Source organism: Pseudopipra pipra, chromosome 8 (assembly GCF_036250125.1).
Source record: "Pseudopipra pipra isolate bDixPip1 chromosome 8, bDixPip1.hap1, whole genome shotgun sequence".
NCBI lineage: Eukaryota > Metazoa > Chordata > Aves > Passeriformes > Pipridae > Pseudopipra > Pseudopipra pipra.
In genome coordinates this window covers 15,622,061-15,636,983 of record NC_087556.1, presented here as the reverse complement: position 1 = coordinate 15,636,983, position 14,923 = coordinate 15,622,061, and the positions used below count along the sequence as shown (strand labels likewise).

The window sequence follows — 14,923 nt, the reverse complement described above, 5'->3', positions numbered from 1 at the left end:
AAGAAAGGAAAAAGCTCTGTAACTAAGCACTCACAGATACAAAAATCCATTAAACTGATAAAATGTCTGTACTAGCTGAGATAGTTGGGCCTAGTAGAAATTTCTTGGAGTAGTATAAAAGTACATGCCATATATTAGAATCTTAATGAGGTTGCAGAAATAGCTGTCTTGCAGTATAATACAAAAGCCCAGCTGTTACAGAAATTCTTTGTTATTTGATGCTCCATCACTACTTGTTACTTCAGTGTGTTAACTCACACTGTCACCAGTGTAAGTGATTAGTAAGTAGCTTCTGGCATCTTATAGAAGCTGTGTTTTTGCCTGAGCTAAATGCTGCTCAGCACTCGCAGCCCATGCCTACAAAACTTATGCCTGTAGTCATTGTTCCCTTTAGATATAATAATGGGCATCTGAACTTAACTATTAATGTGAGTACTATATAAATAACAGGAGTATGTGCAGGTATGGTTAAAATCAAAGAAGTACTTATAGGTTTTATGTTGAAAGTAGAGAGAACACGATTACCTATTTAGGCTTTTGTCATTTGAAAGGAAAAGTGGTTCTGCACAGCTCACCTCTGTGTGCTGTCAGTGTGAGGATTCTACTGCTTTTCAGTGATGTCATGAAAGCAGTGTTATATTAAGATGCTAACCAACAGAAAGGTAACTGAGCCAAAGAATGTACAGCCTCCTTCCAGTTTTGTCCCCTGTAGGAGGGAGAGTAGGACCACAACAGCACCAATTTAAATAATCTTAAATTTTTATGAAGTATTGTCTGAAGTTTCCATGTGTTCTGTGTAGTGAACCTCACAAGTCTTAGATATTGCAAATAGATCTGCTCTAAAATAAATTTAGTTCTTTTCCTACTTCTAGGGCACTGAAATATTTCTAGCAGATCTGAAGTATAAATAAATACAGTTCTTGACCTCTGGTAGAACCTCAAGGCAAACAAACAAAACCCTGATGTTTCCTTTCTCTGTCACTTAAGGCATGGATCACATCTTAACAGAGTAGGAGAAAAAAACCACCCCATAAATTAGCTTCCAGAATTCATGAAGTGACTTTGTGTCCTAAAACAGTAATTTCAAGTATTTTCCAATTTTATTGGTGGGATTTTAAATCAAAAAATTTAGAGGAATCCATTCTACTTTACACAGATTTTGGCTAGATTTTGAATCAGTGACTTCTCTGAAGTGTCTGGAATGTGCTTTAAGTAACAGCTGCTAATGTAAAAATTGTTTTAAACTTCAATACATGTGCCTTGTTCATGTTTTGAAAACTCAACTGTTGTGATGTTCAATTGCTTTAATCTTTAGGGATGACAAAGATGGCCAAAATGATTGATGAGAGACAACAGGAATTAACTCATCAGGAACACAGGGTTATGCTGGTAAACTCCATGAATACTGTGAAGGAGCTATTGCCAGTACTTATTTCAGGTATTTTTTGCTTTGTTTTCTAATGCCACTCTGAATTACTGTTTTGAACTGGAGTTCCAATGTCTTATATTTATTAAAAATAACCTTGACATTGCTTCTGCATTCATTGCAAATAACTGTGCTATTTGTGTTAAAACTACAATCTCTTTGAGATAAAAGGGTCCATGCAAAAGAAAATGTACTATATAAGTACTGTGGGTCACCTTGACCACTGATTGGATCTTGCATGTACCTTTTTCTAATCTATGGTATTTTCACAGCTATGAAGATTTTTGTAACCACAAAAAATTCTAAAAGCCAGGGAATAGAAGAGGCCTTGAAAAATCGCAATTTCACAGTAGAGAAAATGAGTGCTGAGATAAATGAAATAATCCGTGTATTGCAACTCACTTCCTGGGATGAAGATGCCTGGGCGAGCAAGGTACTTTTCATACCTACATTTATATGTATGTTTAATTTTTACCTGTGTTTTTCCTTATAAACTTATGCTTTTGACACTGTTGAAGTATGTTATTTGTGCATCAGTTTTGTAACACTGTGTAATCAAATCATGTAACCTCTTCAAGGTTGAAGAATATCTTCAGAGATGAATATATTCATGTGTCTTTCAAAATTAGCTTTCAATAAGCAAAGTTAAAGTACTGTGGCATTTGAAGGTGGCTCAATAGTTTACAGCAACTCAGTGGTCCAGCAGAAGACAGATTTGTTCAGTTTAGTTTTGGCATCATTAGGAAATCTGGAATATAGTGTATTCCTCTCAGACAAGGATTTTTTCCTATAATAGCAACTTTGTAGCTAGGTATTCGTAAGTGAGGATGAGATGTGTGTTCTAGATGCTGCTAGAAAATATAGGAAGTTGTCATACTCTTTGTACAAAAGTCCTGGAGTTCAGAAATTTTAGTATATTTTTGGGAGATTCCTCCTTGAACACCTTCCCGTTTTTCCCCTGCCCTAGTTTTATTCTGGACAGAAGAGTAAATTTTGAGTGTTTGCCTTGTCTCAAAGAAATATGTTAGACTGAACAGCCTTTCTGCGTAAGTAGGATATGTGTGAAGCTGGCATATGACAGGATTGGTTCTTTACAAATCAGTGTTAAACTATGTGAATGACTACAGCCACTTACTTGGAGTTAAACGCTGCTCTTACGTGATACTGAAAATACTGAAATGTCTAGAAGACTGTAAAGCAGGTCTGACAGACAAAATCCTAAAAGTGCTATGGGCTTACAAATAAATGTAGCTGTGTAACTGAAATTCCTGCCAATTTTTTTTTGAGCCCTTGAAAGTAAATTGCTAAAGGGATTTTTTTTAAGGGTTAGTGCTATGAGCAAAAAGTTAGTGTAAGTATCACTAAAGAATATATTGAGGCCTGAAGCCAGACTGGTTAGCAAATGCAGTCTTGCAGGAAATCTAACATTGATGTAACCTCGACATAAAATCACTTTGGCCTATGTTGTTTGGCACTTGACCTTTAGTTTGCCTCTTGAGTTGTTTCGTCACTATCACTTCCTTATTATGACTACTGTATGCATCTTTGTTTTTGTTGTCCTGTTTCTTACCCTTTTCTCACCTTTAGAAGGTAAGCTTTCTCCCACACCCTCCACCTTTACCTTGTACTAAAATCAAAGAAAGCATGTATGTGGGATTTTTGTGCTGTGTGCTGTGCAACTCCTTGCGTGCCAGCTGTGACACCGTACTTATGTTTGTACACACCAAGTTTTAAAAGGATCTTAATAGCTCTGTCTAGCTGTCTGTGGAATTGGCTGTCACTAAGAGAATGGTAATTGCAAGCTGAACTGCATTAAGACTGTCTTTCTGAGTCTGATTAGAGTTAGGCCAAGATTTTACAGCACATTCTTGCTGAATGCTTTTGTGTTAATTTATGTTACTTGTCTTTGTAGTAGCAAATAAAGGATCCAGTCATGCAGGAACGAGCTTTCTGCATGGCCAGAAAGCTTTATTAAACCAGGAATTTTGTCTCTTCCATAATGTTTTACTAGCAACCTTCCTTCAGTTCAGGTGGTTCATGTTCTTTAGATCTAGGCCTAAAACTGCAGTTTTGTATGTGCACTTTTTCAATTCAGTTTTATTTTTTGATTTAAGCTTTGCTGTATTTTACGAAGTGCAAATACAGTTTTATTTCACACAACAAATTTGGAAGTTTTTGTGGTAAAGAAAAATGTCTCTTGCAAAAAGTTGGCAATTTAGCCTTAGGAAATTCTTACTCTTCTTGCTAGTGAGGAAGATCAAGAAAGGATTTCATTAAGAAAACATTTGACATATTAGCAATATTTCCTAATGGAAAATATTGGTCATTATGCTCAATGTGTAAGTATGTTATGTGGACTAGTATAATAAAAGTATCATTATGTTCTGAACTGAGAACTTTTTAATTGTATTTTGTTTTTGAAATAAGGTACACTGATGGTTTGGAACTGTAACACTGGGGATTAACCAAACAGTCAGGATAAAGCATTTGAATTGAAAGATGCAGTGGGATGAAGAAGCAGGAACTAGTTTGCTACTGGCCACCTGTTACAGACCTTATCCTGTATTTGCATATATATCTAACAGTTGACTTACTCATTATTTTTCTGGAAGGGAGATGAAGGAGCTATTTAATTGTAGTTGAGGTTACTGTTGCATGCATTTTGCAGCTGCTGGTCATGGGAAAGATACTTTCCCCATGTTTTTCTGGAGCAAAGTAAGGTGTTTGCAGATGCACAGCCTTGAATTTTTGGCTGTGTAATAAAGCTGTTGTTGATGTTGGAGTTTATTTTATGGTTATTATTCTATCTTGAATTGTTTATACATTGAAGTATCACAGTCTGTCTAGAGACAGTGGATGATGAACAAGGTACGGAGCCAGAGCTGTAGGGGTTTTTGTAAACTATTTTGTTGGTCTTCTAGACTCCAGAATGTACATTACTGTTACTGGATTCCAATAATCTCTACTTGCACCAACACTGCATTTTTTAAAATAGTGGGTTGCTTTAGAATTGAAATACCATTCTCTAACAAAATCTTGGGGGAAAAAATAAATCTGTATTTCTTTCTTTCATTCAAAGCTTTGCACCTTTTTTCATTGGATTTTTGATTTTACAGAGGAATCGAGTTTTCTCTTGTGTATTCTTAGTGTTTTTTTTTTAAATAAATTTTGAAGTAATACTCAATACAAACATCTATTTCCATAGAAATGGAAGGAATTAGAAGTTGTAAGAAGCTGAGAAGTATCTGGTATCTTGCAGGATTGAACCCTGAATGGTGACTAAGCTATTTGTCCTGCCAGGACAGGAGGCTGGCTTTGCCTATTTCCTTCAACATTGCCTTCTTTGGTAATGAAATGCAGATATCCCTAGACTAGACCACTTTACTGAGTCAGAGGTTGTGCTTTACATTCAGTTGGATTTATTTTGCTCTTTTTCAAAGCAGAGCCAATATCACCTGCTCCATGAACAAGTGCAACATTCTTGGTAGTGGCAGAAGTGATGCAGAAAAGTATCTTGAATAAGGGCTTATTTGCTTTTGCAACTACTTTGAAAAAAAGCCAGCTTGCTCTATACCCTTCAGACAATGTTGCCCTAGTTGTTTAAGTTAAGTTTTTTTATCTCCCTGAAAAAGTAATAGTGCTGCTTTTGTTAATGAAATTCCTTTTGCCAACAGGGGAACTGCAGGGAGATGAGAAAATGAATCAATTTTTGCTGATAAAACAACTTTTTTGCAGCCTAGCCATTGGATGGTTTTTTCCTTGTTTGCAACTGATATTCTGCTGGTAAATCCCAAAAGAGTTAAATTTTAAAAAAGATTTGCTTTTTTAGGAAGGAACAAGGTATTTAAACAGGTAGAGAAATCAGGACGATCCAAGATACTTTTAAGCAGTAAGACCTTGAGCAAGTTGCTGTGGTTTGTTTAAACTGAGTATTTCTGCTTTTGTCTTCTTGCTTAATAGCCTGAATTGGTGGACAAGTCCAGACCTTTTCCTTTGCCAAGTATCTGACACCAGACACAGCTCTTGCAGAAACAGCAGTGCAGTATCAACAAACCTAGTTAACAATGCATTCTAATTTTCTATTTGTATTACTCATCTTATTGCAACAAAAACTCCTCATGAAGCTGAAGTTGAGAGAGATTCCTTGAGCTGTGAAGACAGGAAATTAGTGCTTTAAGATCAATTATCTTGGAACACTTCAACAGCTACACTAGGATTTCACCAGATTTTTTTAAATAGGGGAAGGGGACAGTGTTTTACAAATTTGAGTACAGAGGCACACAGGATAGCAAGACTTACACTGAAAAGCAATCCAGTTATATAGCCTTCATATGACGTGGCAGATGCATCCTGTTACTGCTTGGGTAGTTCTAGCAATTATCTCAAATCATGAGGGTAAAATCTAAAATAATCATGATTTTTTCCTCAGAAAGAAGACTTTAGAGTCAGAGGCATCTGTATAATTTTGCTGAAACTGCAACTCTGCAGGCAGCTGAGACAACACAAAAGCCTGTGTGAGTGAAAAGGGAGGGGCAAAGACAGTTTTCCCAACACTCTCCTTTTCTCAGCCCACACCTATCATCTCATCAACACAATAAGCAACATCTGTTGCCTTTTTAAAAATTCAGTGGGTTCTTTGTTTCAGATTGTTTCTGGGTAGATGGGCCTGCAGTAGACCATTCATTTTAAAGTCAAGTGGCTTCAGCCCATATATAAAACACAGAAAACTATAACACCTACTTTAATAGGTAGTAAGGTTTCTATATACATTTGAAAACTTTAATGAATATTTACTTGTCTCTTATCATACAGTAAATGCACAATTCTCAAACTATAGAGAAGACAGCTTTTAAAAGAGTGTGCCTGCCTCCCACTCCTTAGCTGCGTATCCTCCCTTTTGGAAGTTTTTTCAAAGAGGTCCCAACTAAGATTTGAGATCCAGTTTCTAGATTTGAGAACCAATCATCCATCTGAAAATAGTTCTGCTTTTGGTGCTCTCTCTCAGGCTGTGATTTAAGAGCCTTTAAAAATACTCAGCAGTGTCACAGGACACTTTAGAAAGTTGGTTGCTTACTTATATTATAGCACCTTATGAACAGCTGACAGACCAACATGCCTGAATAAAAATGCCAAAATGTTTACAGTATTGTGTCTTTGAGACTAAGCATACAGAATGAACAATTCCACAAAAATGTGGCATTTTTTCAGTGTTGTCAGGATACCACATGCTATACCAGATACTGATCATTGATGCTTGTTGGCTCTTCTTCATATGAATGGGACACGGGCAGTCAAATTCAGATAATAAGGCAAGAGCCAGGCTTCTTTTTATCATCTGTATACTAATCATAGGATGTTAGATGCATTTCAAATTATTTCAATGACATATGTGGTAAAAAGCTATTTTGGCTTTTTTCCAACTTTTTACTTAAGGTACTTGTTTCTGTTTTCACTGTCCTTCCATTTGTGTAAGATAGAAAACTTGTGGCCTCTAGTGGAGAGGTAGCACACGAATAATAAACAGAGTATGTGGAGAAATCAGAACTGGGTGGTTTTATCTCCTGGAGTCAGGTGTTGGATAATAGTGGCAGAATAGTGAAAGAAGCAGCAGCTTTGATGCTTCTCTCAGAAAGTTCAGAGTTTAAAACAACCACGTGTAAATACATGTGTTTGTCTCTGAAGGCATTAAACTCCATATCTGAGAATTTCAGGAATTAGCTGGTAGTCTATTTTTTTGCAAACAGCAATTGTTTGACTTAAAGCAACAGAGCAGGTGAAAAATGCAAATGTGCAGCCTCTTACACTGAAGTAAGTAGTAAAATTCACTGCCCAATTTTCAGTTCTGAAAGGTTTACTCTAATTACATAACTTTTCTATGTGCCCTGATGTACAGTAAGGAAAAAAGGGAACTAACTCCAAGATGTGTGCTTATTAGAGCTCCAGTTTTAGAAATTAAAACACTAATAAATGAAGGAATAGAAAAGTCACTAAAATTGCGTGCTTATTTTCTGCATTTTGAGTGAAATGAAAATGTCTGTCCTAATGGGAAAGAAGTGATTATGACCTGCTAGTTTGAAAGTGGTTTTTGAGCTGCTAATACGAATGTGTTTCTGTAAGTAGACTCTGCTTTAGAGAACCTTTGTCTGCTTTGGTTGTGTTGGTTATTTGTGCGTTTGGGGTTTTTTTGAGCTTCATTTTGGTGGTTTCTTTTTTTGTAAAGGACACTGAAGCCATGAAAAGAGCGTTAGCCTTGATAGATTCAAAGATGAATCAGGCAAAAGGTTGGCTGAGAGATCCAAATGCACCTCCAGGTAATATTAAAAAAAAATAACAGCATAAAGTATTTTCATTTTTGAAGATCTTAATATTTCTGTTGTTTAAGGCAAAATTGTCTTTAAGCACTGTTAACCTGTACATAGTGGATCATTCTGAAGGAGCCTATATTTATTCCTTTATTGAACAGTACTTAATTGCAGTCTTTGGTAATGTTTAAAATCCCTCCTTTTTATTTTCAAATTTGTCTAACTTTAGATTTGTCTAACAGAATCTCTTTACATGTTTTTCTTTCAGTCTTGATGTAAAATTTTTAACATGAAAATCTGCCATAAATACTCCAATTGCAATTATCTTTACTTATGTAAGTGGTTTGCCTTTGTATGTATCTTTAAAGTAAAAAAAGCTAGATAGAGGCCTTTCCATTTGGACTTTGAAAGACCTTAGCAGAATGACTTCCTCTGAAATCAAAGCCAAAATAATAAAGTTGTAAAAGTTGGATGTGAATTGTTGGGTTTTGGTGTCTCTCTCATGGCTTTTCAATGAATGTGTTTTCCCAGCTGAACCCAAGGCAGTTCAATGTGTTGGGACATGATGACTTCAGTAGTTTACTCGTACACTTCAAGGAATGGCTTGTTTGTTGTACTGACTGACTCTGTGTCTTAGGGGATGCTGGGGAGCAAGCAATAAGGCAGATCCTTGATGAAGCTGGAAAAGCAGGAGAACTGTGTGCAGGCAAAGAACGCAGAGAGATTCTGGGAACATGCAAAACTCTGGGACAGATGACTGACCAGCTGGCTGACCTCCGAGCCAGGTGAATCTGTTACTTTGAATGGACAGTTTTCCAGTGCTATTACAATGTTTTTTCTGAGCTTGCAGTTGTGTCACTTCCTAATCTGTATTTTGCCTTTTTTTTTACTTCGGTCCTTTCTGAATAGTGTGTTTTAGTAAGGGAAATGTTCATTATATAACATGATGATCAGAATTGCTCAGGTAGATAATTCAGAGTTTGCTTAATGTCAAACCCATAACCTTCCTCCAAATTAGGCAGAAATGAAGTTTTAAACTCTACTGTGAAGTCTGTCCTCCAAAGAGGATATACCCCAATTACTGTAATATACTTGAATATTCTAGTCTTTAGGTGTTTCCTTTGAGTATAAGGAATTTTTCAGCTGCTTATCAATGTAGTAAATTGTTAAGCTAGAGTGCTTCAAAATTGATTTCTTTATTTTGTTGTAACACTGCTCCCCACCCTGCAAAAATACCACACCCAGAAACCTCAGAAAGCTATTCATTGTGATCTGTTAAGGATACAGGTGATAGTAAATTGGTATAATATTTCTCCTTAATGTTAATGAATCTTTCAAACTGTTTGAAAAAACAACAGAAGTCAGGAGTGTTTTATTTAAAATAAAATTTAAAAAATAATTAAAAAAAAGGTTTAAGGCCCCAGTGAAGTACAGGAAGTGAGCAAATGCAAAGTATTTGGAGAGCTGTGTTTTGAGTCACCTCAAGAACAAGAATTCCCTGCTATCACTTCAAATCCATAGACTGCTCAGCTCTGAAGTATTGCAATGATACGTACACAAGCTTGAAATAGCTTCCAGGAAGAGTTGTTAGTTTGCTGTATAAAGGCTAAAAAGGCCAAAACTCAGAAATACAAGCTAGATTGTCATTGAAGTGATGTATATTAGCTGTAGTAGTGGTAGTGGATAAGAAGCTGGTTTTAGTTTATCTTCTCTTGGATTCTCAGTTGATTGCCCTGAGAGAATTTAAGATCTGCTTTGCATCAGTTTTTGCACAGTGTTAGAAAATAGGCAAAACTCTTCTTTTTCCAAAGCAGTGGCTGCTGTCAGCTTTGTATGATGTACAATTTTTGGAGGTAAAGGAAGAGACAGGACTTAGATTTACTAAAAAATGATTTAGTTTATATACTGGTTTAATATGTAAATAGCTTCAACTCAGCCAGTGAAAAATAAGGTATAAAGAAATGTATTTTGAAACTCTGGCCTGCCTGTGTAAATACACCTCAGCATCTCAATAGCTTGTCATCCTTCCACTTACTGTAGTCTTTTAAAAGTTAGGAGTTTGATTAAGTTCACATGTTAACAAAGCTTTCCAGTAGTCAGCTGATTTTGGAGGAGTGCAGCAAACATACTCAGGCATATGGATCTAAGTAATCTTTCTATCCAGCTTCTAACTCCTAAGCATTTGAACAAACAGTGCTAGTGCTGTAAATTGTTTTCTACAGCCCTGTAAATTTGTCTTGCTAGTATCCTTCTCAGCATTTTAAGTTCTCTTACCAATAGCCTGTAACCTTTAATCTACTTTGTCAACATGATTGAGGCAGCTAAGATATTTTATTTTCACTTACTGACTTGCTGTCCTCACTTAGGTGTGGGGAGACATAACTCCTGTAGATTCTGACCCTTTGCAAGTCTATAAATGAGAAGATAAGAGACTTTGTCTGGTGTACTTGAATGCAACTGTATCCATAAATGGCCTTACTTTGTGACACTTAAAAACTGTTCTTCTGAGGATGCTAAATGTCAGATTCTGAAATGGGGAAAATAAACTTAGTTTTTATCTCCTCTTGTTGTCATGTTATTCCTCAGTAATTTTTTGCTTTCTTTGGGGGGGAAAAATCTGATTAAATGCTGTATATCTGGCAATAATAGCTGTGAGTGCTCATAAGCAGTTTTTGTTGCCTCTTCACTAGAAAAGAGCTTTTTCCAGTCCTGAGCTGAATCTGTGGTGCTCTTTTTGTCTTGGGCAGAGGACAGGGTGGCACACCCATGGCTATGCAGAAAGCACAGCAGGTGTCCCAAGGTCTGGACTTGCTCACTGCAAAAGTGGAGAATGCAGCCCGCAAGCTGGAGGCCATGACAAACTCGAAGCAGGCAATTGCTAAGAAGATTGATGCTGCTCAGGTACCACCAGTGGTTTAATAAATACTTCAGAACGTGATGACGTTACTGCTGTTAGAGATGTTATTCTGAACCACTGTAGTTGCTTCCAAAACAAAACTCGACTGGAATAACATATAAGGGGTACTTGTTTTAACAATGAACAATCTTAAATTCAGTAATTAACAGCGTGCTGTGAGTTTTACTGCAGTTCATGACCTTTTCTGGTAACTTTTTTGGCATTACTAAAAATTAATAAATTAAAGGGATGGAACACATTAAATTTGCATATGAACTAATCTTATTAAAGAAAAGAGTAGAGGAGTTTCAGACTGCACAGACTTATGGATAAAACTAGAGCCTTTTCTTTGGGTTCTGTTTAGAGAGTGGAATCTAGGATTTAGAACTTAATATTCCTGACAAAAGTGAAAAAAATATTAATGAAACTGCATTTCCTTTTAATTGATCCTTTATTTTTGTGACTTTATATCCCTCAATGGTCAGTCTGTTACCGAGTGATAACTATGATGGTGATTAAATGAACATGTTATATATACCTTATCTAAATGTGTATATGTGTATATAATTATCAATATATAAAGATACATTAATATTACATATTTATCAAATGGAATGCTAATGGAACACTTTAGGAAGAGCTCTATAAAGTGTGCCCCAGTGGTCTCAGGAGGATCTGTTTTCTTTTTTTTCTGAAAGCCAGATTATCAGTCTCTAAAGGCATGAATTAAATTTTACTTCTGAAAATATCGTTGAGGGGAAAGAGTGAATGTAAAGTCTTTGGGTCGATCTTGTCTTGTTTGATATCTTTTTCAAAACAGGAAAGCTATCAGACCATAGAGTGACTTCATGGTATCTAATAAACAGAAATTGCTTTTGAGAAGTATTTTCTCTTAAATAAAATTTTGAAAGCCGAATTAATATTTGGTGGGTTTTTTTAAAGCATCTATAGAAATAATATTATTGTTTGCCTTCACCTGTACACGACTTCTTTGTATTAAGAATTGGCTTGCAGATCCTAACGGGGGCAGTGAAGGAGAAGAACATATCCGGGGAATTATGGCTGAAGCCAGGAAAGTTGCAGAACTATGTGAGGAGCCTAAAGAAAGAGAGGATATCCTTCGTTCCTTGGGGGAAATCTCTGCTTTGACAGCCAAGCTGTCAGATCTGCGGCGACAGTATGTATTAGTTTTATCACCATTCAGTTATTTGAATTACTGTCCTTTTCCGTTCACAATGCTGGGCAAGATCAGAATACTGTTGATTAATTGGATTAATGATGATTAAAATAAAAGAAAAAGCCTAGCTTGTACTAGCTTCTTTAAAAGAAAAAAAAGAGTAACTGAAGATGTTACCATTACAATTACCTAGAAATATTTTCTTTCTACTGCCTATGGAATATTTGACAAGCAAACTGAAGCCAAAAGTGAGCTCATTTGTACTGTCAAAACAATGGGGTAATGGGAAATTTAAGTTTGTTTATACAGGCAGATGTCATCACTGTTTTTTGCAAAGCGGTTTGCTAAATGTCAAAGTGGAATATCTACCACTTCCATCAGTGTTTGTAACTGCAAACTGTATAAAAGAGGTTGCTTAAGACTGGAAGAGGAGAAATGGTTATTGTATGAACTGTGGTCTTCATCTAAGGCCAGTTGGAATATGGAGATAAATATTTTTTTTGCTTCATTAGTTAGATAGTTTAATTGAGTTTTTCTTGAGCTTTAGGTGCTGCAGGTCTCAATGTGCTACCTCTTGTCAAGTTTATGTATAGCCTTTGGCCTGGGGCTGCTTACTTTTCTGCTTGTCATCTGTATGGCTCATAATCTGCTCATAAGACAGCCATGGATGTGGGAAATCAAGTCATACATCAGTTTTAGCAAGGACAGTACTATGCCTTTCCCCACCTTGGTGCTGTGTTGAACATATGTAATACCAGGTACCGCAGCAGGCAATTGCTCCTCAGTCTCAACTCAAGTGTCAAATTTAACCTTATTTAAAAAGTTGAAGTAACTTTCATTGTGTCTTCCTGCTGAATTTGAGACTATCTATAAATGATCTTTATAGGACTATATATTTTTTTTTTTAAATGTTTAGTGGGAAAGGTGACTCTCCTGAGGCCCGTGCACTGGCTAAACAAATAGCTACATCACTTCAGAATTTACAGTCCAAAACAAACAGGGCTGTGGCAAATACTAGGCCAGTTAAAGCAGCTGTCCATTTGGAGGGCAAGATTGAACAAGCTCAGAGGTGGATAGACAATCCTACAGTTGCTGATCGGGGAGTAGGTAAGTGTTTCCCTGTGTTCTTCCCCCCCAGTTTCACAATTAATTGTTAGTAATTTTTGTGGTGGAAACAACTGCTCCTGAGATGCTGAGGATGCATTGACTCTTCACTGATGTGGAGACTTGGAGATTTATAGCCAACTCCTGGCTGAGAAATTATAGAATCAAGCTGGCCTGTGATTTTCTTTGTGTTCTGGAAAGAACAACTTTCCTATTCATTCCTAAAGAATAGGAGAACTTTGCTGTACAGCGCACAAAGACAGACTGCTCCTTGCTTTTATTATGCAAATATAGTGTCTTGAATTTGAATTTATACCTACTTCAGCAAATTGAGTAATTAAGTCCTTCAGAGAAGAGAAAAACATTCATAAACCTGACCTAAAAATATCGCTTCTTATATGGTTTCTGGGTTATCTGAGGAGAATGCTACTAATTAAAGAGAAAGGGGATCTGATAATCCAAGTATGCTATCAGTGTGGTTCAGGAGTTGCTGTACTGAGAGTTTATTGTAAACCATTTCAGAAATGTCTTGTTTATCTTCTCCTGATATTATTGCAAGTAGATACATGAAGCTTGAAAACTGGATTGAGTAGTTTTTTCCACAACAGTCCAGCTGATCCCCATGACTGACTGGAAGCACACATTATAAGAAGTGGTATAACTGCAAACCTTTAGTACCTCTTTCTCACACTTCTCCCTATCTGTCCAGATAACTTCTGTTGTGTGAATAACCAATGACAGATCCTTGAACTAAAGATTGAATGATGTTGATAGCTTGGACACTCGTGAAGTCTAAATTTAAAGGAAACATTTTAAACAGAATAGTGGGGTTCCGTGTTTTGCACTTGCTGATGAGCGGATTGCATACAGAATGAGATGAACGAGAAGGTGGTAGATAGGTCTCCTTTGACAGTGGCTGAAAACCTTCCTAATTTTGATCTTTCTCTTGAACATAACCTGTCAGGTGGTCAGCTCAAAAAAACCCACAAAACCTGAACTTAATTTTTGTTATTTTTAGTTGAAAAGAAACAAAGGTAACTTAAATCCTCTTTGAAGTCTCTAATGACCTAATAAATCATGAGGCTTGCATACATACTGGGGGCTTGCTGAAGAATTGAAGTTTCTCAGCAGTCAGTTTAATCAAATGCTGGAGTAATACATGTGACAAAAATGTGTGTAGAGATGCAAGATGTGGCATGTCCCATAACTTCAATGTTTGTAGTTCAATAAAGAAAATTCTAGTTGTAAGATGAGGTCATTGTACACTTCTTTTCATTTAAATGTCTTTCACTTGCACTTGGCAGGATATATTAAGATATATTAAGAATATAAATCAGATATGCTCTCTTTTCAGTCTGGACAGCACTTCTGGTAGAATTTAGCCTAATATTTTCAGTGCTATAATAACGGTAGAATCCTTCAGTGTTCTCTGCAGTAGTAGGGACGATGTTACAAATAATCCCGTGGGTTTGCTGGTAACCCAGGGCAGTGCTTCAACAAAAGCTAAACTCTGAAATAAAATAGAGGCATAATGTGTATTTTGTTTTATAAACATGTCAGCTACTTGACTAGTTTTGGCTGCTACAAATATTGACTTGCACTCCTATTGTGAATTACCCGAGCTAAATGATGGCTGAAGTAGTAATAATTGGCACATACAAACTAGGCAAGATGTACCGAAATAGTAAACTGGTGTGTGAAGCATTCTTGCTTGGCTGCACTTGACCTAGCAAAAGAGTAATTAGAAAACATCCTGGGACATTGCAACAGCACCAAACTTAGCTACACTGATAAGTTTTCTAAAATGATGGTGGCAGTGCTGTGTGATTCTTGGATAGTTTGGTACCGTGACAACTTCCTAAGTAATTTTGAGCTTGATCACAAAGTTGGATTGCATTAGCTTAAAATTATTCTTCTGTAGATCTTCGAGGGACTTAATATATGATGAGTTCTTTTAAAAGAATACTGCTGTTGTGTTATTGAAAGAGCAGAGAATTACATTCCTATGAAAGAGCAGG

At 36.4% G+C, this 14,923-nt stretch overlaps 1 protein-coding gene across 5 annotated transcripts in view; it reads left to right on the top strand.

Annotated features, from left to right (window-relative positions):
* The window catches only part of VCL (vinculin), a 58,413-nt gene that overhangs the window by 28,081 nt on the left and 15,409 nt on the right, over nucleotides 1-14,923 (top strand). For 3 of the 5 annotated variants that reach the window (XM_064663765.1, XM_064663768.1, XM_064663767.1), the window contains exons 5-11: nucleotides 1,316-1,438; nucleotides 1,699-1,859; nucleotides 7,644-7,737; nucleotides 8,366-8,513; nucleotides 10,476-10,629; nucleotides 11,626-11,801; nucleotides 12,718-12,908. In XM_064663765.1, coding sequence (XP_064519835.1) covers nucleotides 1,316-1,438; nucleotides 1,699-1,859; nucleotides 7,644-7,737; nucleotides 8,366-8,513; nucleotides 10,476-10,629; nucleotides 11,626-11,801; nucleotides 12,718-12,908 — 1,047 coding nt within the window. The remainder of the gene's footprint in view (nucleotides 1-1,315; nucleotides 1,439-1,698; nucleotides 1,860-7,643; nucleotides 7,738-8,365; nucleotides 8,514-10,475; nucleotides 10,630-11,625; nucleotides 11,802-12,717; nucleotides 12,909-14,923) is intronic. The other 2 variants (XM_064663769.1, XM_064663766.1) reach the window with 1 other exon arrangement.